Source organism: Myotis daubentonii, chromosome 5, assembly GCF_963259705.1.
Source record: "Myotis daubentonii chromosome 5, mMyoDau2.1, whole genome shotgun sequence".
Lineage (NCBI taxonomy): Eukaryota > Metazoa > Chordata > Mammalia > Chiroptera > Vespertilionidae > Myotis > Myotis daubentonii.
Window position 1 is genome coordinate 55,494,022 of NC_081844.1, and position 24,956 is coordinate 55,518,977.

Below are 24,956 nucleotides of genomic sequence, written 5' to 3' on the forward strand. Positions count from 1 at the left end.
CTGGCTTAGGCCCACTCCCTGTGAGAGGGTGCAGGCCGGGCTGAGGGACTCCCCACTCCAGTGCACGAATGTTTTGCCCCAGGCTTCTAGCCTATAACAATAAAAGCGTAATATGCTAATTAGACTGGACAGCTGAACGACCTTCTGGACGTCCTTCCAGGTGACCTTCCAGATGAAGCCGGGGCTGCAAGGTCTGAGACAGGCCATCGCGGCTGCGAGGGCCTAGCCCAGCTGTGGGCAAACTACGGCCCGCGGGCCGGATCCTGCCCGTTTGAAATGAATAAAACTAAAAAAAAAAAAAGACCGTACCCTTTTATGTAATGATGTTTACTTTGAATTTATATTAGTTCACACAAACACTCCATCCATGCTTTTGTTCCGGCCCTCCAGTCCAGTTTAAGAACCCATTGTGGCCCTCGAGTAAAAAAGTTTGCCCAAGCCCCTTGCATGAATTTCGTGCATCAGGCCTCTAGTTTAATATATAGAGAGATGCTCAAATTGTGAGCTTAATTGATAGTTTTTAATTTCTGCTGAGGATAAGTCATGGGGAAATGAATTTTCATTGCAGTTGAAACAATGTGTTATCTAGTGCACCACACACTTTTCAATGGTACATACTTAGATCCTGGTACAAGTTGGTAGAGGTCAAGAGACTAGGGTGTTCTTTTCCTGTACACCTCAAATAGTCTAAATAACTATGTTCTTTTTGTAGTTTGATGGCATGCTACCTGTTAGCATTAAGATTAGCTATAATTTTTCTTGATTGTTCATAATTTTGTGATTGACATCATTTTATAAGGATATTACAGGAAAATTGTTTTATTGCATTTATATAAACTGCATATTTGAAAAGTTGTTAAATATATTTATATTCTGCATGCTTTGTTCCCTTTTTTTGCCTATTTTGACTAATTATATATCTTTCATCTAGGTCACTTTCGAAATACACAAAGAAAACCTTGCCAACATATTTAGGGAATACCAGGGAAATGTTGATGATATAGGGCAATCTTCTTCAAGTTCAGTTCAAGCAGTTTCTGGCATTAGCGGGGATGTAAATGTTTCTGGAGGATCCCAACAATCAGATACGAAGGATTCTCCTGTGTCTCCTCATGTCACCAAAAATAGTGATGGAAAGTCAAGTATTGAGAAGACAAGTTCTTCTGACTCATACAACATTGAACTGCAGACTTATAATACAGCTAATGAAGAAATGAAAACTGGGCAGGGAAATGAAGAGTTACTGGATGAAGTCCCTTTAGAGAAAACACCGATAAATGACATAGCAAATGCAGGTGATTTAGAAGTACCTTCTGACACAGTAGAAGTTGGGACCATTTTCTCTAATACTTTGAAAACAGGTACCAAAGATATGACTGTCAGTGAAGTAACTGCTTCAGTAAGTTCTCCTTCAGAAGAGGATGCTTCAGAGGCGCCAGAATTATTGGATAAGTCTATAGGAGAGGAAGAAGATGATGAGGATTATGTAGAACTGAAGGTAGATAGTAGTCCTACTGAGGAAGCCAGTCTACCCACAGAGCTTCAGGGAAATAGTTTGTCTCCCCATACAACTGAAGCCAGGGAAAGACTGGACATGTTTAGTAATGACCAAAAATTAACACTTCAAGAGGAGGAACCTTTAAGTAAGAAGCAAGCTGATACTGAAACTCAAGATTCTAAAGATGCAGGGTCTTCAGCTACCTCACCAGACACGACTGCTTCCCAAACAGTTATGAAATCAGACATTGGTCAGATGCTGGATGAAGGGAAGAAAACTGACTTGGCTAGAAAAACCAAAGCAATTAGTGATGCTCATGATAATGTCTTAGAGTCTCCTACTACTTCTGACCAGAAGATTGCGAGGTTGGATGTTTCCAGTGTTGCCACAGATACTGAGAACCTGGAATTGAAGGCCAGTACTAACATGGAGGCATCTCAACCTCTTCAACCTGTGCTTGAGGTGATTATGTCTTCTTAAAATGTATTTGCCTGAGTTAAAATAGAGCAAGTATATGTATATTTTATTTTTGTTTAGAATTCATTGTATCCTATTTGCAATTTCATAAATGCAATGTATCTAAAGATTTAATTTCTTTAGCACAGCATTTGGCTTGTAGTATGAGTTCATTTAATGGCAACTTTTATTAGCATCACTAAAAGTTACTATCAATTTTCAGGATTGACATAATTTTGCTTTATAAAGCAAATACTAAAAATACTTGTGTTTTATACTTTTTTTGATAACCCAGCCATAGCACATTAATTTTCCAACAAAATCTAGATTTACATTCCTGCAGAACCACCTGCTAGTGTGTACTGTTTTATACAAAGTGTGTGGTTTAAAATTTTCCCATGAAGTGTGTTTAATTTGAAGGAGGGAAGCTTTTGTGAGATCTGGAGGCCCAGCTTTCTCCTTTACTAGTATCCAGAGGAATTCATGAGACAGTTGTTGGTTGCATGTGTCCTTTTCCACTTTATTCAACTCTTTTCTCTCTCCCTCCTTCCTGTTTGTTGGTTTGTCCTTTATTCTGTTGTCTTTTTGTTGTTGTTGTTCTTAATTCTAGCCAGTTTATAATCCAGATACTGCCTTTCTTTCATGCTAATATTCAAAATAAAGAACTTCTCTGAATTCTTTCATAAAACGCTACATCAGCTGGTGGTAATACTAACGTGATTCCAAGTTAAGTATGTTGAATTGTGCTAGTTTAGTATATTTGACAACTGTTTTAAATGTATTAAAGTATTTCTATAACTCATTGATAGTTTTTCTTTAATTTGGTTCCTTAGTATCTTAAAATGTATTTGTTAGATGCATTTTATAGAAGGTTTTAAATTACTTATTAATGCCTTCCTTTGAAATTGAACTTATTTTATTACTCTTTTTAATTTTCTGTATTAGACGTCAAGGCAACAGGAGCAATCAGGGCAAGGAATAGCATCAGATGTCGTTAATGGACAAAGGAGGGATTCCAGACCTACTATGTTTCGTATTCCTGAATTCAAATGGTCTCATATGCATCAGCGTTTGCTCACTGATCTGTTATTTTCAATAGAAACAGATATACAGATGTGGAGAAGGTTTGTCCATATGTTTATTATAGAAGATGTTGTATAATAAATTTTAGCCTTTGTTTTCAAAGAAATTTACATAGTTAACATTTTGCAATTAATTGCTTAAAAATAGAGTATATATTATTTCTGTGATAAGGTTTTATTGAATTAACTTGTCATTATAAAAATGAGTTACTCTGTCTCATTACAAAAACTTGAAGATTTTTCTTTTTAAAAATTTGTCGAACATTTATTTCCTGTAACATATTTTACAGTATGTAATTCACCTGGAGGTAGATCCACCAAGTGGGTTTATTATTAGAGCTACTAAAAAATTGGCATTTAAGAATAACTTCCAGTTCTCCAGTGAATTTTTGGTATAACAAAATCTGTGTTTCAGATTATCCTTGATTGTATGATTTATGATTTTAAAAGTGCTAATTTGTTTATTGTTATTTGTATATTACTTTTACTCCATATAAAAGCATATTATGAAATTATCTAAGAAAATGTTAGTAGAAAATTCATTTTCAGTAGCACATTTTGCACCATTTACCTCTTAATGTTTGCCACATGGCTTCTCAGTTTTGTTCCCAGTTAAGGATATTTTAGTTCAACTTTTCATATCAAGTGTCAGATGAATAGTATTTATGTTTCAGCACTGGAAAAGGGCTTGGATAGTAACTGCCGCTATGGAATGGCCCGCATCTTCTGAGGAAGTATACACCCCCATGTGCCTGCTGCATCATTGTCTTACTCAAGCTTTCAAGATGAAGCAAAAGCACCTTCTTATCCTCCCTCCCCTCAAGTAGGCAAATTGTGATTTCCTTTCTTTAGCTTTATCAGTAAACACCATTTATCTTTGGACAGCCATTCAACAAAGACAGTTATGGACTTCGTGAATAGCAGTGATAATGTCATCTTTGTACACAACACAATTCATCTCATCTCTCAAGTGATGGACAATATGGTCATGGCTTGTGGGGGTATACTGCCATTGCTTTCAGCTGCTACATCGGCTACAGTAAGGACTTAACTACTCTATAAAATTGGTGTGAAAACATGACTTTTATGCATCTTTATTGATTAAAACTTGAATGTGCTGTAAATCAAAGCAACAGAAAAGAAAGTACTAAAAGGAATGCTGATTTCTTAGGGATGTGTCAGTTAGTGAATATGAAATGATTGACAGTGTTTCAACTGTGTTTCCTTTGCCCTTTTTTAGATGAAATGATAAGGAAATCACTTTGTGGTGGTAGATTTCTGGAAGCCTGGCTTTTTATAAAATTTAGAACATTGGGGAATGATGTAATAAAATTAGATTTTTATCAGAATATAGATGTAATTGTCAAACTTGATTCTTTACAGCATGAGCTGGAGAATATTGAGCCTACTCAGGGCCTCTCCATAGAAGCCTCTGTGACATTTTTGCAGAGGCTAATCAGCCTTGTGGATGTGCTCATATTTGCAAGTTCTCTGGGCTTTACTGAAATTGAAGCTGAAAAAAATATGTCATCTGGAGGAATTTTGCGGCAATGTCTCCGACTTGGTGAGCTGTTAAAACCCATTAGTTAGGAATTTACTTGAAAAAGTTTTAGTAATCCAGACAAATTAAATTGAACATTATCTTTCTCTTGTTGTTAGGCAAATGTGTGCTAGTCATTTTGTCATATGCTACTTTTAAACTTGCAGAGAGTGAAGGACTGTGTATGTACTGTGCTAGAGTAGTAGTCGACAAGTTGTATAGAAGAGGAAGGACATGTTTTGAAAAAAAATCAACTAAATTGATTCTGGTCAGCATTATCCCTCTTTTTCTAATCTTTTTTTTTTTTTTTTTTTTTTTTTGCTGTAAGATAGTGCTTCTCAAGTTAAAAAAAGAAAATTTATACACATGAATCACCAGAGAGGATCTGGTTAAAATGCAGAGTAGATTATATAGGTCTGGGATGAGGCCTCAAATTGTATTTCTAACAAGTCCCAGCTAATGTGCAAATTATCAGTTGTAAAAATAGTCATAGGGATGTGGGGTAAAGCATAGAGAATATAGTCAGTAATATTGTAATAAGTATGTATGGTGTTAGATGGGCAGTAGACTTATTAGGGGGATTGCTTCGTAAGTTATATAAATGTTTAATCACTCTGTACACCTGAAACTAATATAATATTATATGTAAACTATAATTGAAAAAATTTTTTTAAAGAAAAGAGAAGAACAAAAAATAATTTATACACATAAGTCACCAGAGAGGATCTTGTTAAAATGCAGTTTAGATTACATGTGTCTGGTATGAGGCCTAAACTGGTTGTTCTAATAAGTCTGTGTGATATCGATGTTGCTTCTCTTACTAACACAATTGAGTAGCAAGGTTCTAAACTAGCATGATTCCAGCACAGCCGTTGTCCAAATAAGCTGTGGTAATTTGTTAAAGCAGTTAATAAAATTATTAAACCTCTATCCTTCTGGAGGCAGTTCTTCCTTAGGTAAAAGTTAAAATCCGTGAAAAGAATTTTAGTGTTATTGGGCTGCCTTAGGTGAACCAATTTTTTTTTACTTAACACAGAAGGTGTCCTATTTTCAGTTGTAAATACTGACACTTTGTTAATGATTTGCTTATTAAATGGAGAGAAGTAGGTTGGAGAGAGTGGGACCAGAAAGTGGAAGCAAAACTATTACAAGCTATGACTTACGAAGACAGACTGTAAAAGGCAGCATTAGAAGTGGGAAGTCTAATTAATGAAATATTTCCCCATATTTAGTAAGAATGTGTTATATAAACTGAGATATATTTGTACTTAGTCTTTTTTGGTACAGTGATTATTTTTACTCAAAATGCTGTTCAGAGTACTTTTAAACTTAGGATGCTTTGAAGAATTTGGCATAACAATTTTTAGAAAGTTGTTTTAAAATTTTAAGTAAGAAAGATTAAGACAATAGTGTGGTAAAGGCCCGGGGAGGGGGTGAGAAACCGGTAGAGGGGTAAAGGGTGGGGGGGGAGGGGACATCTGTAATACTTTCAACAATAAAGATAAATTTAAAAAAAAAATTCAAATGGTGAACATAACAAAACCAGCTATTATTGACTGCTGTAATTTGTCATTATTGCTGATTTTCACAATGGGCCAACAATCATTTTCGTTTTTTCTATTCATGAGGAAAGTTGAGATCAGAGAAAATAGGAAACCTATGGAAATTCAAAATGTATAATTGGCAAAGTCACTTAGTACAGTCTGGTAAGCTTGGTAAATAATCCAAATGTTTTCATCCCTGGTCTCTTTCCTGAGGCTGGGGAAGAAAGGTAAGAGGGCAACAATAGTGAGTAACCTGTACTCCTGGGACTGATTGACACTAGGCAGTCCTCTATGGTTGTAATGCAGACCCAAACTTGATTTTATGTAACTTGTCAAAAAATAGTACAAAGGTTATTTTCCTGGGGATGATTCCAGATTTGACAGAGTTGCATTCCATATTCTCCCTTCCTCCTTTCCTTCCTTTTTTTCTAATTTTTGTTGTTTACTTTGACACCTTTCTGAATGCTTCTCTTTCTCAATTCTGTGCCTGTTGCCTTATGGTAGTCTGGTGGTATTTAAAATCCCCACTTTAATTTATGTTTTGTTCCTAATTTCCTTTTTTTTAATCCTCACCTGAGTATATGTTTTATTGATTTTTAGAGAGACAAAGGGAGAGGAAGAGAGAGACATTGATGTGAGATAGAAACATTGATTTGGTTCCCTCCTGTACACACTCAGACCAGGGTTCAAACCCACAACCTAGGTATGTGCCCTGGCCAGGAATTGGACCCACAACCTTTTGGTTTATGGGATGATGCTCCAATGAACTGAGCTATCTGGCCAAGGCTGTCTTGTTCCTAATTTCTCTCCCACTCTTATTCTGATCAGATACATTGAGTGTTACTGATCTGGTTGGGAAGTAAGATGATTATGTGATGTCAAGCAATTATTAGTCAATTGTGCATTACTTAATTCATCATTTAAAATTCAGAATTAATTTCTATGTAACTCAAGTAGCTGCCCAATTGGTTAGATTTTTAGAGAAGTAATTTTGGACTGTATAGTAATCTCCTTTCCGCTTTTCACCCTTTAAACAGTTTTAATGAAAGCCAGTAAAATGTAGACCCTATAAATATTCCCATATAAAAGCTATACTCTCTATCACTCTATTAATATAATGCTGTAATAATACATCATCAGAAAAACATGCATTTCCAATTTAACTATTCTACGTCAATGAAGATAATAGGTTATTGTCATAGACTAGTTTATGCAGTGTGACTTGCTTTCTGTTCCTTTGCAACTCTCTTTCTTGTTCTTTTTCCCCTATCTTTTTCTTAATAAGAGATCATTGCAAGTAGCTTAGGTGAGATCTAAGAAACAGTTAAGGTTCTTGAACTGATTCCCTCTTAGCAGTGGCCCCTAACAGAGTCACTACCAAAGTCAGAAAACAAACAGTAGGTGAGAAAGTCCAGGGACATTTCAGGACTTTGCTGAAGGTAATCTGGTTCCAATAAAATCTTATGTAAATCGTATTGGGTAGGTGATTTTTATCAGTTCCATAATCTTAAATATAATTTTCTTTTCTTACCCAATCTTTTCCTTAAAATAAATAACAGTGTGTGCAGTGGCAGTCAGGAATTGCTTGGAGTGTCAGCAGCATTCACAACTGAAAACAAGAGGAGATGCCACCAAAGGCCAGAAAACAGTGCACAGCCTGATCCCCATGGGGAAATCCACAGCAAAGGTGAGATACAGAATCATTAATTAAGTAAAAAAGCACACTCTTATTTATGATTAAGTCTTAACTTTATTTGTTCATTTCAACATAAAGTTAAATAAATCTGACAGAGGTCCTAAAATAGTTATTTTAGTCTGTGGACATAACATTTAAATATTTGTGTTTAAATACACAGTAAAGATTTGCTTATACTTAATCTTGTCTGCTTTTCCAAATGTTTACTTTTCTTGTGTCTACAATACCTTTCCCCTTCAACTATGTCAATTTGTATTTCATGTACTTGGTGAGTTAGCATGCAGTTTGTTTTTTCCTTCCTGGATCCCTTCTGTACCGCCACCTCTAACCCAGCATCCAAAAACTACAACAACAACAACAAAAAACAACAACAACAATAACAACAGAAAAACAGAGAGAGAAAGAAGTATGAAAAACAAGTACTTAATAGCCTGATTTCTCTGGTTACTGGAATACCGTGTTTACTTTAAAAAATATCTGTGTAATTTTTTTTTTTTTGTCTTAGAGTCCAGTGGACATGGTAACTGGTGGTATATCTCCAGTGAGAGATTTTGACAGGCTCCTACAGGACATGGATATCAATCGACTTAGGGCAGTTGTCTTCAGAGACATCGTAAGTAACAGTATTTCTTTCACGTACTCTCTTAGCTGATATGTATTTCCACTGAGGCCCAAAGTATTGAGAGTGAAAACTCTCTGTGATAAAATAGTCGAGTAGAAAGAAGAAGCCAGTTTTTTGACAGTAATCTTAGAATCATAGAATATTGGGAGATATTATTTATATAAATGGAACTAATATATCAGAACAATTACACTAAAGAGAATAGCGTATTATTATATAGTAAGCACTATAAGTGCTTCACATGTACTCATTAAGTGCAACAACTTCTTGAGTTGGATACTGTTGTAAGTTCCATCTTATAAATGAGGAATCTGAGGCGCATAGAGCTTGAGTAACTTTTTTAAGCTAATGGAGTTATTAGTAAACTAGGGGCCCGGTGCACGAAATTCGTGCACTGGGTGTGGGGGTGGGGGGGAGTGTCCCTCAGCCCAGCCTGCCCCCTCTCACATACTGGGAGCCCTCAGGCATTGACCCCCATCACCCTCCAATCGCAGGATCGGCCCCTTGCCCAGGCCTGTTGCATCTGGCCTAGGCATCCGGCCCGGGCAGCGGGGACCTGCAGTGGCAGCGGGGGGTGCCGCGATCGCATGGGCTCCGCCCCTGCCCCTGCAGGATGTCTCTGGCTAAGGCGTCCGGCCCGGGCAGCGGGGACCCACAGCTGCAGCGGCCCCACGATCGTGGGCTTCGCTTTAGGCCCAGGCAAGGGGCCCCTAGCTCCTGGGACTGCCAGCTTCGACCGTGCCCAGCTCCCATTGCTGGCTCCACCCCTACTTCCTGCTATCACTGGCCAGGGCGGAAAAGGCACCTGATTCTCCGATCATGGCTGGGGGGCAGGGCAAAGGCGGCCCCAGGGTCGCCTTTGCCCTGCCCCCCAGCTCTTAGCTCCCCCCTGGGTTTCCGATCACTGTCAGTGGCAGGGGGCTTCTTCCTGCTTTCCCTTTCGCCTCCCTGCATTGTGCCTACATATGCAAATTAACCGCCATCTTGTTGGCAGTTAACTGCCAATCTTAGTTGGCAGTTAATTTGCATATAGCCCTGATTAGCCAATGAAAAGGGTATCGTCGTACGCCAATTACCATTTTTCTCTTTTATTAGTGTAGATGATAGGATTCAGACCCAGCAGTCTGAACTTCAGAATCCATACTCTGAAAGTAGTGAAATGCCTAAGTCCTGAATGTCTTATTATTTTCTGAATATTGGATATTTTTCCCTCAAAGAAATATAAATATGACATACTGGTAAATGATGAAATGTTGTGTGTGGTGTTTTTAATTTTGTAAAGATGAAAAAGTTTTGTTTTAGCCGATTTTGATATAGGATATGGCCAAGCTGCATATAGAAATTGTACAGTCACATAAGAAAGTATAATATGAAAATAAAAATCACTTGTAATCCTACTCACAGGGATTTGGAGTCTTGTTATTAGTTAATATTTATTGAACAGTTACTGTGTGTTAAGTACTAGATGCTTTCTATTACATGTTTTTTATAAACTTTATAACTTCAATTCTTCATCTTCTCCACATTTGTGTTTTAGTCCTCTCCTGAGCTCTTCATTAAGTCTATACACATGTACAATTTGTTAATAGTATAGCGAATAATTATTGAACACTTACTGTGTATTAAGCATAGAACTGGATGCTCCATGTATTTTCTCATTTAATATACACAATAATCCTATGAGAATATTAGGTTAAATAACTGCTGAAGATCACACAAGTAGTAAAAGGTGGAAGTGGGTTAAGGACTAGGGAATCTAACCCACTTAGATTAGGAAATCTAATTCTTGAAATTTTGATATTAATCATATGATTATGCTGCCTCCCTAAATCTCAATTAAAATTTTTTTTCTCTTTTTTTACTTTTTGGTAGCTGCTGTTATTCCTTTAATCAAGAAACCATCAAGTTTTGTTTTTTAAGAATCCATTGACTGGTTCATTTTGGGACCCAATATTGCTGCTTCCTTCTCTTTCCATTCTCCTTTCTTGAGCATGTGTCCAGTCTATTGCCCCATAACCTTGTATGTCCTAGAGCAGTGATGGCGAACCTATGACACATGTGTCACCTCTGACACGCGAACTCATTTTTTTGGTTGATATTTCTTTGTTAAATGGCATTTAAATATATAAAATAAATATCAAAAATATACATGTTTGTTTTACTATGGTTGCAAATATAAAAAAATTTCCATTTGTGACACGGCACCAGAGTTAAGTTAGAGTTTTTCAAAATGCTGACACGCCGAGCTCAAAAGGTTCGCCATCACTGTCCTAGAGTAATCTTTAAAAATCTAGAATAGATGATATTAACTCCTTTGCTGTAAAAATTCTCTAATGTCCTTTCATAGCACTTAAAATAAAAATTCCTCACCCTGGCTCTGTATGATCAGGCTTTTGGGAATTTTTTAACAAGTTATTATATTATGATATTTGGACAGAGAATTAGACTATTTGCTATGTCTATATTGTAATTTATTAAAGTTATAAGTGATTTTAATTTTATTAATTATAAAAGTTATATAACCACTTGGTAGGAGTTTTAGAAAAGAGAAAAGTTTCTATTTCCCAAACCTTATCTCAGAGCCTCTTCTAGCCAAAGCAAACTTTGATGGAAAAGGAAATGATTTAAGATTAGGTCTATAAAGAAATGATTGCCCCGAAGTTAAGAGCTAAGGTATTTAATCACTCTAATCTGACTTTACATTTGCTTTTTCACTTACTATATGGCCTTAGGTAAATTACTTAACTTCTCTAATTCTTATCTTGTTCTAAGGGGTAAAGGAATGTATATGAAGTATAGCACAGTGGCTAGCTCACAGTGAGTAGTCAATAAATGATAGCTACAGTTTATTGCATGGGTTTAATTAGTAAACATTAAACATATTAATGGGCTAAATAAGGATGCAGTTAGGCTTCAATAAATTATAAGAGATTAAGAAGTTAAGACTAAGTTGTTTGTCTGCCTTTTAAATGTTGATATCATTAGCAGTGATTATTATAATAGATGGCAGGATTGTGTGGCAGAGGAACACGGGTATCTCGAGAAAAGGGATGGTTAATAGAAAAGGAAGAATGTTCATTTACCTTTTCCATCAAGAGTAATAAGTTCTTACAGTAGTCCTTTTTAGGTACTACTGTATCAGATATAGGTTCTTTTTTTTTTTTTAATTAAATCTTGATTGTTCAGATTATTACATTTGTTCCTCTTTTTCCCCCCCCATATTTCCCCTCCTCCCAGTTCCCGCCCCACCCTCCGCCCTCACTCCCCACCCACTGTCCTCATCCATAGGTGCACGATTTTTGTCCAGTCTCTTCCCGCATCTCCCACACCCCTTTCCCCCCCAAGAATAGTCAGCCCATTCCCTTTCTATGTCCCTGATTCTATTATAATCACCAGTTCATTCTGTTCATCAGATTATTTATTCACTTGATTTTTAGATTCACTTATTGATAGATGCATATTTGTTGTTCATAATTTGTATCTTTACCTTTTTTCTTCCTCTTCCTCTTCTTATAGGGTACCTTTCAGCATTTCATATAATCCTGGTTTGGTGGTGATGAACTCCTTTAGCTTTTCCTTATCTGTGAAGCTCTTTATCTGACCTTCAATTCTGAATGATAGCTTTGCTGGATAAAGTAATCTTGGTTGTAGGTTCTTGCTATTCATCACTTTGAATATTTCTTGCCACTCCCTTCTGGCCTGCAAAGTTTCTGATGAGAAATCAGCTGACAGTCGTATGGGTATTCCCTTGTAGGTAACTGAATTTCTTTCTCTTGCTGTTTTTAAGATTCTCTCTTTATCTTTTGCTCTTGGCATTTTGATTATGATGTGTCTTGGTGTGGTCCTCTTTGGATTCCTTTTGTTTGGGGTTCTCCGCACTTCTTGGACCTGTAAGTCCATTTCTTTCACCAGGTGGGGGAAGTTTTCTGTCATTATTTCTTCGAATAGGTTTTCAATATCTTGCTCTCCCTCATCTTCTGGCACCCCTATAATTCTGATGTTGGTACGCTTGAAGCCTGTCCCAGAGGCTCCTTACACTATCCTCGCATTTTTGGGTTCTTTTTTCATTTTGCTTTTCCGGTTGGGTGTTTTTTGCTTCCTCGCATTTCAAATCATTGACTTGATTCTTGCGCTCCTCTGGTCTGCTGTCGGGAGTCTGTATAATATTCGTTATTTCAGTCCGTGTATGCTTAATTTCTAGTTGGTTCCCCAACATAACATCGAGGGTCTTATTAGTTTTCTTGTAGATCTCATTAAGTTTATCAGCGGCTTCTAAACAGTTCTTGAGAGACCTTAAAAGTGTGGTTCTGAACTCTATATCTTCTATTGACAATTTTGTCCTGTTTCTTTGTCTCCGCATTTTGTTATGCTTCCTTGGTGCACCCCCTAGTGGTCTTTGTTCGCAGTCTTATAGTTAAACCTTGATTGTTGTAGCTAATAGCAGGGAGGGTTTGACCTCCAGGCCAAGTGGCTATGAGAATCAGCTGTGTCAGCAGTGAGAGAACTTCTGTCCTCTAGGGAGGTGCTAATCTAGCCTTTTCCTGAGGCTATCCGGCAATTGCCTCTGTGCAGGGCTTGGGCAGGGCGGGTCGAACAGGATCAACAGTTTGGGCCGGAGAGAGCAGTTATGGCGGCTCTCAGTCCTGTCCCCAGGGGCTCTGCCTCTCTGAGTCCCAGCACCCGCTGCAAAGCTCGGAGAGAAAGCTGCACTCGCTCTGACCGAAGCCAGACAGTCCCGCTTCTCCCGTTTGAGTCTGGGTCCCTAAAGACTCGCCTGTATCTGGAGCTCAGAGTCTGCGACTCCCTCCCGATTGAAAACAACAGCCGCGCCCTCCGCCGCCACCCCGCTCCGCACCTCAGAATTTGACTTCAGCACTGCGCCTCCTCTGAGTGTCTGTATGCGTTTCTCTTTCCTCCTAGTTGTAGGACTTCCACTCAGCCAGCGTTCCTGTGGTTCTGGGTGATGTCCGTTCCGTCTTTTAGTTTCACTTTTGAAGTAGTTGTTCAAAGCAGCAAACTCCGGCGTTAACCTATGCCGCCATCTTGGTTCTCTCAGATATAGGTTCTTATCTGATTACAAATATGTCATACTGTATCAGGTGGATATCTTCATTTTTTTTTTGAAATTTATTGTGTCCAAAAGTTTTGACGCTAGTTATTAATTTTTAGTTAATTGGTACCATTAATTTCCATTTATTTTTGTGCTAGGCAATAGTGTTCTTTGTTTTCCTCTTCCTAAATTTATCTGCTACTCAAAATACCTTTAAAAAATATATTTTTATTGATTTCAGAGGAGAAGGGAGAGGGAGATAGAAACATCAATGATGAGATAATCATTGATAGGCTGCCTCCTCCATGCACCCCCACTGGGAATCGGGCACCTGGGCATGTGTCTTGACTAGGAATTGAACCATGACCTCCTGGTTCATAGGTCAAAGCTCAACCACTGAGCCACATCAGCTGGGCTCAAAATACCTTTAATTTTCAGGATTTGATGGGAAGGTTTTAGTTTTTTCTTTTAAATTAAATTCAAATTTATTTTGAAAAGTTATCAAATAGTGATGTGCTGAGGATCCCATTGAAAATGGGGAATTTGGCCAGATGAAGAGGCTATTGATGTAGAGATATGCAGGTGAACTCTAGAGTTTAGGATGAAGCCTAAACCTGTTTTTGAGGTCAGTCCAGTTTTTCCTTTTCTTTTTTGAAGACACTATATTTTCAATTCTGATACTTGGTTGTCTGTACTAAAGTAATCTTAAGAATTACTTTGACATATCTGATATTTTTACTTTTTTCTCTAATGTTTTGTGTTTTAGGAAAACTTATTTTATACTTTATGTATTTTAATTCTTATGATTAGAAATAAAAATAGTTATTCATGTATAATGATAATTTCTATTTGATTAGTTGTAGAAAGTATATTGAGACATATCTCTTCAGATTGAGTTACTTTATTAAAAAAAAAGAGCCAACTTTTCTCTTTTCATGTTTCACATGCATATAACCTCTCATTTATGGACATTTTTCCAAAAAACTGATTGTTGCTAAGTTAAATTTATTATTTTCTGCATATGTGAAAAGATTTATTCACATGTTTATATTTAAGTATTTTCATGTAAAATAAAATGAAGACACGTTATTTAATAGTGGCATGATCACCTACTTTTATTTTTCCCCAGGAGGATAGCAAACAAGCTCAGTTTTTAGCCTTGGCTGTTGTATACTTTATCTCTGTTCTTATGGTCTCGAAGTACAGAGACATTTTGGAACCTCAGAATGAAAGGCGTAGCCAGTCATTTAAGGGAACTGTTAGTGAAACTGGGACTTTATCACTTCCTGGTAAGTTTCCATATTTTATTCCCTGGTATCCAAAGTTCAAATAAAATGTTACCTGCTTATAGTAGTTAAAATATTGATTATATAATTTAAATCCATTTATATAGGAAGTGAGAGCATGTACTTTTTTGATTGTCTGTTAATCCTCCCTGAGGATATTTTTTCCATTGATTTTTAGAGAGGAAGTGGGGGCGATAAAGAGAGGGAGGGAGGGATGAAGGGAGGGAGGGAGGGGGGAGAGAGAGAGAAACATCGATGTGAGAGAGACACATCTATTGGTTGCTTCCCGCATTTGCCTTGACTGGAGCCAGGGATCAAACCTGCAACCAAGTACGTGCCCTTGACTGGGAATTGAACCCCCTCTGGTGAGCAGGCCGATGCTCTAATCTCTTAGCCACACCAGCCAGGGCTTATTTGTATTAATCACTAAACTTTTTATTTTTAGTACCATGTAGTTAGTTGCAATTAAGAGATTATTTCTGTTCTAATCAAATGAGTCATTTGATTAAAAGTTGAGAAAATGTTATCCTTTGCAAGTAAAATATTAGACATTTTTGTTCATGTAAGCATTTGTTGTGAAGAATAAATAACTCATATTCTCTTATCAGAGACAGATTTGGTAAGTAACTGTAATATTTGGAGTTATAGAAGTAGCTACCAGCTGTGTTTAGAGAAGTAATTATTGCAATAATAGGAATAGTTGCCACCCAATGGAGGCTCTTTATTTATTCAATAAAAATTCATTGGGTACCTACTAGGTACTTGGGTATGTTCATGAACAAAAGAGGAAAAAAGTCTTCCCTCGTGGAGCTTATCTTCTAGTGAGAGGAAATAGAAAATAAGTACATGTAGTAAATAAATTGTATAGTATTTTAGAAGGTGATATGTATAAGAAAAGAAAGTAAGTCTAGTGGAAAAATACCAGGAATATAACCAGGAGAAATGGGCTGTGGATATTTACTCGAAGGAAGATAGGGAATTATTGGAGGGTTTTGAGTATGGGAGTTAAAATTGACTTATGTTTTTAAAAGATACATGCAGGATTCTGTGTTGAGAATACACCTTGGAGGGCAAGGAAAACCCAGGGTGTTAGTTATATACTGCTGTGTGACACATTACATTGAAGCTTAGTGGCTAAACCACAATTCTTCTTCTTCTTCTTTTTTTTTTTTTTTGCTTTGTTCCATTTATTTATGCGTTCATTGGTTAATTCTTTAAAAAAATATATATTTCTTTTATTGCTTTCAGAGAGGAAGGGAGAGGGAGAGAGAGATAGAAACATCAGTGATGAGAGAGAATCATTGATTGGCTGCCTCCTGCACGCCTCCCACTGGGGATCTAGCCCACAACCCAGTCATGTGCTCTTGGCTAGAATCGAACTTGGGATCCTTCAGTCCGCAGGCCGACGCTCTATCCACTGAGCCAAACCGCCTAGGGTCATTGGTTAATTCTTATATGTGCCCTGACCAGGATCAAACATGCGACCTTGGCATACCAGGACGATGCTGTAACCAACTGAGCTACCTAGGCAGGGCTGAACCACAACTCTTTAGTCTTGTGTTATGATTCTGTGAATTTGGTTTGGACAGGACACAGTAGGCACACAGCTGATATTTGATGGGGTTGGAAAGTCTGAGATGGCTTTTCTACTCATTAATCTAGTGCCCGAGTGAGGATGGCTGCAAGAGCTGAGGTGGATGGACTGAAATGGCTCAGCTTGGGATATGTCTTTGGCCTTGATACTTGTTCTCAGCCAAATTTTTTGGTTTCCTTCCATTATTTTGGAGGGCCTCTATCTCTTCTGATGGTTTCTCTACCTGTTTTCTTCAGCAGGTTAGCCAAATTGCTCACTGAGATATTCAGGAACTCCTAGAATGTACCCTCTGCCCATTAGAGCTTAGGCACAGAACTGTCTATTGCTACTTCTGCGTCAATCTATTGGTTAAATAAGTCTGGCCCAGCCCAGATTCAAGGACTTCTCAAAGGGAGGCATGAGCCAAGAGGACCATTAATGTAACTGTAACATAACTGGTTATGAGCATGTTGTAGTAATCCAGGCAAGAGGTGGTTTAGGGATAGACTAGGGTGGTGGCTGTAGAGCTAGTGAGTAGTTGTCATATTTTGATGGTAGAGAAAACAAGATGTTAAAATATTAGGTGTGGCTATGGGAAAGATGGAAGGTAGTCAAGAATTATTATAAGGTACAGATGGATAGACTAGAGGTGAAACATGTTTGGGGGAAGATAAATTCAGTTTTCCCCTACTGGTGGCTTTTAGACATAGAGGATATAGAGTAGGCAATTATATGTAAATAGTCTGAGGTGCTTTTTTTTGTGTGTTTTTTTTTTTTTTTTTTGATATTTAAAACTTTGAGGGTGAAGAGACCATGAAGGGAATAACTGTTGAGAAAAAGAGCACTAAGGACTGAGTACTACCAGTAAGTCCTTCCAGCTTAAGAGATCAGGTAGAGGAAGTAAAAGAAATTAAGAAGGAACAACCAGTGAGGTGTTGTGTAAGCCAAGTGAAAGAGTATTGTCAAGTTGGAGGGAATAATCAGTTGTTGCCACTTTGCCAAGTGCTATTAGGACTGAGAACTGACCATTTAGCAGGATGTTGGTTTTTGGCAACCATTGGCAAGATGCATCATTTTTGTTGGAATGGAGTGAGCACCTGATTGGAGGGAACAAAAGTCAGAGAGAAAAGTTGATGCTCCTTGTTGAACTAGATTTTGAGGATCATTGAAGTATTCATGCATAGAGGAGGAGTAACAAGTTTTCTACTAGAAGAAACCATGTTTGAGATAGAGGTCTTGGGGTTACTGTTCAGAGAAATGGCAATGTATAAAGGCATGGAAGGCCAAGCTTTGTCCCATGTTCAGCAGATTGTATATGATGGCATGAGTAGCAGGAGATAAAGTTGGAAATGAATAGTCATCTGATGAATATTTATTGACCACCTACTGCTTTCCAGGAATTGTGTAGGCCCAAGCATTATTAGAGGTGCTGGAGAGAAAGTGTTAGAGAAGACAAATTCCCTGCCCTGATGAAGTTTACTTTGTAGTGGACTTATATTATTGAAGAACCTTGTGCCTTATCCTATGGAGTTTGGACTTTTTTTTGTAGGCCAATGACTTTCAACCTTGCACTGCTATCCATTGTATGTCATGTTCAGTTTGGAGGGTTTTCTCAGGTATATTTTATTATTTACTAGAGGCCTGGTGCACAAAAATTTGTGCACTCGGGGGTTCCCTCAGCCTGGCCTGTGCCTTCTCGTAGTCTGGGACCCCTCGGGGGATGACCACCAGCTGGCTTAGGCCTGCTCCCCGGGAGATTGGGCCTAGGCTGGCGGTCAGACATCCCTCTGGCAGCCTGGGAGCTCTCGGGGGATGTCCACTTGCCAGCAGGGAGCAGGCCTAATCTTCAGTCGGACATCCTTAGTGGTGCTGAGGAGGCAGGAGAGGCTCCCACTACCACCGCTGTACTGGCAGCCGTCAGCCTGGCTTGTTGCTGAGCAGAGCTCCCCCATGTGGGAGTGCACTGACCACCAGGGGGCAGCTCCTGCATTGAGCATCTGCCCCCTGGTGGTCAGTGTGTGTCATAGAGACCAGTCATTCCCAATCGTTCTGCTGTTAGGGTCAATTTGCATATTACACTTTTATTATATAGGAGTGCCTGGCCAGCCTGGGTGAGGGGCTGATGGTTGTTTGTAGGCTGGCCAAGCCCCCCAGTGGTGACCCTCACCCCATGAAGGTGTGGACAGCCTGGGTGAGTGGCTGATGGCTGTTTACAGGCTGGTCACAGCCCCTTCAGAATGGGTGTCCCCGCTGGGGTGCCTGGCCAGCCTGGGTGAGGGGCTAATGGGTCTTTGCAGGCTGGCCATAGCACCTTCAGGGTGGGGGTCCCTGCTGGGGTGCCTGTCCAGTCTGGGTGAGGGGCTGAGGGCCATTTTCAGGCTGGCTAAGCACCCCATCGGGAACCCTCACCCCATGAGGGTGTGGCCAGCCTGGGTGAGGGGTTGATGGCTGTGTGCAGGCTGGCCACAACCCCCAGCCACCCAAGCTCCCAGTGGAGGCTGGCTGGAAGCAGGTATCTGGGATTTATTTATCTTCTATAATTGAAACTTCGTTGCCATGAGCCGAGGCCACAGCTGGCTCGGGGCGGGTGGGAAGCTTGGCTTCCTCCATCGCCCAGGCAACCAAGCCTCTTGCTTGCTCCAGCTCTGTGGCTGCCGACCGCCATCTTGGTTGGGTTAATTTGCATATAGCCACTCTGATTGGCTGGTGGGTGTGGCTTAGGGCATAGCGAAGGTACGGTCAATTAGCATCTTTGTCTTTTATTAGTGTAGATTATTTTTATTTTTTAATTATGTCATCTAATTTTATTATAGGTACAATAACTCAGAACATTTTATAGATTATGTAATTTATTTTTGCCTTTTAGAACATGCCATACATTTCATAATTTAAAATAATAGATGGCTATGGGATGGAATATATCTTTTTAAAATTGGTTCTAAACTTTTTTTATTTGTACTTTTCTACTATTTCTGGGTAAGATCTAGAAAACACACCAGCAGCATCCAGCCCATTAACTCCAGTATCAGTGGAAGAATCCAAAAGCACATCATCTGCTCGAAGAAGGGACTCAGGCATTGGGGAGGAAACAGCCGCTGGCTTGGGAAGCAGTGTGGATGAAGCTTCTCCAAGTGTCAGTGCAGGCCCAGATGCAATCAGTGAGGTGCTGTGCACTCTTTCTTTGGAAGTCAATAAATCTCAGGACAACAGAAATGATGGAGGAAATGAGATGGACAACAAGGCTGCACCATCACTTCCAGTTTCAAAAAATGTCAATGTAAAGGACATTCTCCGCAGCTTGGTTAACATACCAGCAGATGGAGTCCCAGTGGATCCAGCCCTTCTGCCACCGCCCTGCCTCGGCGCTCTTGGTGATCTGTCTGTTGAACCACCTGTGCAGTTCAGATCTTTTGACAGGTACTGTAACTAATTTCTGGTTTTTGTGTACTTGTATTTATAAATTGCTAAGATTTAAAGGGTAACAGGAATTTATGCAAATTTTGTAGCTTCAACATTAAAAACAGTTGTTTTGAACTAGTTTTTAAAAATTACAAGGATATTTTTGTTGCATGGTTTGTATACCATTTCAAATTTTTATTAACACTATCAGTGATTTAAAAATAATTTCAATATGACATTGTCAAGTTATATGTTAAATAATTTTGTTGTTGTTTTTACCCAAGGTTATTTTTTCCATTGATTTTTTAAAAAATATATTTTATTGATTTTTTTACAGAGAGGAAAGTAGAGGGATAGAGAGTTAGAAACGTCGATGAGAGAGAAACATCGATCAGCCGCCTCCTGCACACCCCCTACTGGGGATGTGCCTGCAACCAAGGTACATGTCCTTGACTGGAATCGAACCTGGGACCCTTCAGTCTGCAGGCTGATACTCTGTCCACTGAGCTAAACCGGTTAGGGCTGATTTTCTTTTTTATTACATATTTTTATTGATTTCAGAGAGGGAGGGAAAAGGAGGGAGAGATAGAAACATCAATGATGAGAGAGAATCATCGATCGGCTGACTCCTGCATGCCCCACCACCCTGAGGACTGAGCTTGCAACCCAGGTCTGTGTCCTGACCAGGAATTGAACTGTGACCTCCTGGTCAATGATGCTCAACTACTGAGCCACTCTGGCCGGGCTCCATTGATTTTTAGAGAGAGTGGAAGGGGGAGGGAGGGAGGAGGAGGAAAGAGAGAGACAAAAAGAAGAAAACATGGATGTGAGAGAGACATTGATTGGTTGCCGTCTGCATGAGCCCCGACAGGGCCTGAATATTGAACCTGCAACCCAGGTATCTGCTTGTGACCGGGAATCAAACCCTTGACTCTTCTGTGGATAGATATTGTTTTTATCCTTTATAGGTGAAGAAACTGAGGTAAAGGGAAATTCAGTCTTTTAAGTGCGTATGCTAATAAATGGTGGAGCTAAGATTTGAACCATGGTGGATTCATTCCAGACCCTCTCATTTGGCTGGGCAACGCAAAACATACTTGCTGATCTATGAGGGATTGGTGATGGTTTTATTTCCTATATACAGTAAATACTATGCATCCATTAAAGAGAGGAAAACAGAACACTATGTATTGATGTAAAATTATAATGAAGATATGTTATTAATGAAAAAAGCAGTGTACAAAATTTGAAATTTATGATCTTTTAAACAAATAGATAAACATGATTACATATATCACATGTTAATAGATAAACATGTAATAGCCTGAAAAAGAATACATCAAACTCTTAATAACAATGGCTATATTTTGATGGTTGGAAAAGGTGTAAATGATCAGGTTTTTAAAGTATTCTCAATTTTATAATTTGAACATTAATTTTGGCTCAGAAATGATTAAGAGTAGATTTTAAAATTTGATACATCTTACTAATATAATTAAAGAAAGTTGTTTTCTTATGTCCCAAATTTCGTTTATTTTGGCATGTATTTTTTTTTTAAATAGTGTAGAAATTAAACTATCCCTTAGTGACTTCTTCAGTGAGTAGGTTATAGACGTATTTAGGAAACCATACTTAGGTAATACATATTAAGCGGTTTGTTGAAATAGAGAGGGATTTTGGTGGTAGCATTTTTCAGGATGTTATTTGGAACTTACACGTCTGGTATGCATTTAACATATTGTCTGATGGCAAGCCAACTGCCCTGCGTTTCCCCCTCTTTTTCCTAGCAAGAGACACCTCTTGAAAACTCTTTTCATGCAGCTACAGACCAGTGGAATATCTTTGGGAATTTCAAAGCTTCCCTCTGATCATGTGTTTATCTCTGGAATGCTGTGTCAGAAATCACAACTCTCCTCATATCTTAAGAATTATCAACTCTCAAGCAATAGCTGGAAAATTTAGAGTAACAGCTACATGAGTGGAACCTTGCTGAAAGGCTGCCAGGTTGTGGGCCTTTTTGGATGGCAAGGTGTTTGTGTTCATTCCCATGCCAAAATTCTTGCTCTTATCTAATTTGAAGATCCTCTCTGGTGATTAGTGGATGCCAGGGATTTATCTTGATAAAGTTCAAGGGCTTGTCTGGCTTTTCAACTAGATCCTTAGGGACTAAAGTGCTTGGTTTAAAATGCTCTTTTCTCCTTTACTGAAGTATTTGCATGTTAAATAAAATAGCATTTGTGAGAAAGTTTGTGATATTTAAAACTGATGTGATTCTGAAATGGAACTTCTGAACCTTAGTGATCTGGAAGAAACTGGTGCTTCTTGTCTGTTGTTAATAAGTATAAAGAAACTTTCAGAAAAGTCTCCCTAGTTCATGTAAAAAAAAAAAGTCAACAGTGTTTGCGATTTCTTTTTGTGTGGAACCTTAGGAAAATTACTTGTTTTTCATCTTTAAGATGGGGATAAAATGTGGCACTTAACTCACAGAGTTCCTGAATATATATAATTTATATATGTCCTTAGCATAGTTAAATATTACTCATTAAAGTTAGTGAGTTTGTAAAGAAGAAAGCTATCGTATGTAAAATTTTATAGTTTAATATTTGGCTTTTAATTGAAAGTTCAGAACAATAACTTGCATAACTAAAAGACATATCTGTCTTCCAAATTGATTTTCCAAAGGGTTTGAAGTGCTTTTTGTTAAAATTGATGGCACATATTTAAAATTTAGAATTATTTGTATTTTAAATTGTTTCTTAAACAGAAACTTAAGCTGTTGCTTGAGAATGATGCTAGAAATATCCCTGCACATTGCTTAGCATATAGGCTCTCAAAGTTGTGTCAGATATATGTTGCATTTTCTTTGTGTTTTGCAAAGTGGTACTTTTTAAAAAAGTGCGAAATAATTTGTCCTTGCATGATTATACTTGAGTAGTAGTACATTTAAATTTCTAGATTTTTTTTTTTAAACTGTAAGGACATGTTTTACTAGTTTAGATTTATACTTACGTATATGATACATATGATAGCTTAAAATACCATCTGTTGACAGTTTTAGTCTTTTACATGGAAACTATAATAATGAAAGTAGATCGTAAAGAAAATGAAAATATCGTGAAATCTGCCTACTGATTAATGTCCTTTTATTTGGGTTCTTATGACTTTGAATTTTTGTTTTTGTTTTTAAGTGGCCCAAAGCTCTGAAGCATTATTATGTTACTTCCTCAGAAATGACTCGAGTCAGTCAGTGAATTTGGAAATTGATTAACTTTATTTTTCTATTATGTATTAAGTACATAGCTGGGCTAGAGAATGCAACTCTTTCCATTTGTGAGCAGATATATTTTTGTATGTTAGTAACATACATAGTTTTATATTTTGGAAAACTTTATTATTATTATTATTATTATTGCTTATAAATGATTATAATGTAGAATTATGTTTAAATGTTAATATTGTGGGATGGTTGCACAACTGTGAATATACTAAAAACCATTTGTACACTTTAAATTAGTGAATCGTGTAGTATGGAAGTTACAGCTCAGTAACACTAAAAAAGATCAATATGAGGAAACAGTTCAAATTAGAGGCCTTTGTTTAGACAAACTGAATTGTAGATCATTTCTGCCGTTTAATTTGGTACGTTATTTTACTTTCTGAGCTTTACTTTTTAATTTTTAGATGAGAGTAATATGTATGTTAGGCTTGTTTTGAGAATTGAGTAGTAATTCTTGGCATATGTCAGTGCTTAATCATAGCTATTAATAATTTAAAGGTTTATATTATATGATTGTGTGGGGGCACAAAGAATAGTGTACCATGAACTTTGACTTGGAGAGGTTGGGGGGGCTTGTCTTTGAGCAAGGTTTTGAAAGGTGAGAAGGAAGCTTGCTGATAAGTAGGACTAACAGGAAGGCATCTTGGCAGAGGAATAGCATATACAAAGGGTGGGCGTTGTGAAGTAATGCACATGCTCAGGAACCACAACAGCATATTGCAGAAGCATGTGAGGAATGCTGGCTTAAATGTCAGCCCCTGTAGGAAGCCACACTTCAGATGTGTCAGGAATGGGAACATATGAAAGATCTTGTACAATCAGTATTTACTGAACTGAAATGAAGAATAGGTATTATTTGTGCTTGAAAGTATTATTAATGTCAGTAGTTTCAAGGATTGGAGATGAGGTCAGATTTTTTTGTTGCCTTTATTTACATTTTTAATCATAATTTTATTTTTTAATATTTTTATTTTTTAAAAGTTCCATTGAATTTATTGCAGTCATCTCTTATTATCTTTAATCATACCATCTTGGAGAAATAGAGATTGTGCATATTATGGAACATATATAGTACATTTTTTTCTGTCACCAGTTTTCCAACATTTCATTATAAAAAGGTTCACACATTTAAAGAAGTTGAAAGAATTGTACAGTGAACACCCACAGACCCATCACTGAGATTCTACAATTAGCCTTTAACATTATATGCTTCATCATATAATTCTCCATATATCCATCCTTCCACCCATTAGTTAATCTTAGTTTTTGATGCATTTCAAAGTAAGTTGACATCAGTTCACCCTCAATCAAACATTTTAGCATGCAGATCTCTACCTAGAGATCAATACAGTTTTTTTTAAGGTAAAATGTGCATACAATGAAAGGCAAAAATTTTAAGTATACTACCATTTGATGAGATTTATACTCCTGTCTTAACTCAAATCCCCAATCTAGATGATTCTTGGAATCTCCCTTTTGCATCTTTCCTGCCAATGCCTGACCCATTCCTTTAAGGCAGTTATTGTTCTCATTTTTTTTCTGCCATAGATTAGTTCTGCCTTTTCTAGAACTTCATGTGAAAGGATATACAAACAAAGTTGGCATTCTTCAGTTTAAGGCTTCCTTCACTTAACGCTTTTGAGGTTCACCCATGCTATGTTTATCATCAGTTTCTTCTTATTGCTGAGTATTGTTCCATTGTATAAGCATACTACCATATTTTTATACATTTTTCCTGTCTGAAGGATTCTGGACTATTGCAGTTTTTGATTGTTAACAATAAAGCTTCTTTGAACCTTTTGTGCATATTTTTTGTGGACGTAAGTTTTCTCGAAGAAGTTCCTAAGAGGGGAATTGCTGGTGCACATAGGGTAGATTTATGTCTTAAATTCAATTATAGAAAAATAATTTCACTTTTATAAATATTATTTTC

The 24,956-nt window shown here is 37.7% G+C and overlaps 1 protein-coding gene and 1 long non-coding RNA gene across 11 annotated transcripts in view; one reads left to right on the top strand and one right to left on the bottom strand.

Moving 5' to 3' along the window:
* Positions 1-10,694, bottom strand: part of LOC132235471 (uncharacterized) — a 189,437-nt gene extending 178,743 nt beyond the window's left edge. The window contains exon 1 of the long non-coding RNA XR_009453023.1: positions 10,504-10,694. This is a non-coding gene — a long non-coding RNA (uncharacterized LOC132235471). The remainder of the gene's footprint in view (positions 1-10,503) is intronic.
* The window catches only part of LRBA (LPS responsive beige-like anchor protein), a 593,124-nt gene that overhangs the window by 113,402 nt on the left and 454,766 nt on the right, over positions 1-24,956 (top strand). For all 10 annotated transcript variants that reach the window (XM_059697845.1, XM_059697843.1, XM_059697844.1 and 7 more), the window contains 8 exons: positions 932-1,960; positions 2,900-3,078; positions 3,922-4,075; positions 4,420-4,600; positions 7,680-7,807; positions 8,322-8,429; positions 14,618-14,777; positions 19,329-19,764. In XM_059697845.1, the coding sequence (XP_059553828.1) occupies positions 932-1,960; positions 2,900-3,078; positions 3,922-4,075; positions 4,420-4,600; positions 7,680-7,807; positions 8,322-8,429; positions 14,618-14,777; positions 19,329-19,764 (2,375 nt within the window). The remainder of the gene's footprint in view (positions 1-931; positions 1,961-2,899; positions 3,079-3,921; positions 4,076-4,419; positions 4,601-7,679; positions 7,808-8,321; positions 8,430-14,617; positions 14,778-19,328; positions 19,765-24,956) is intronic.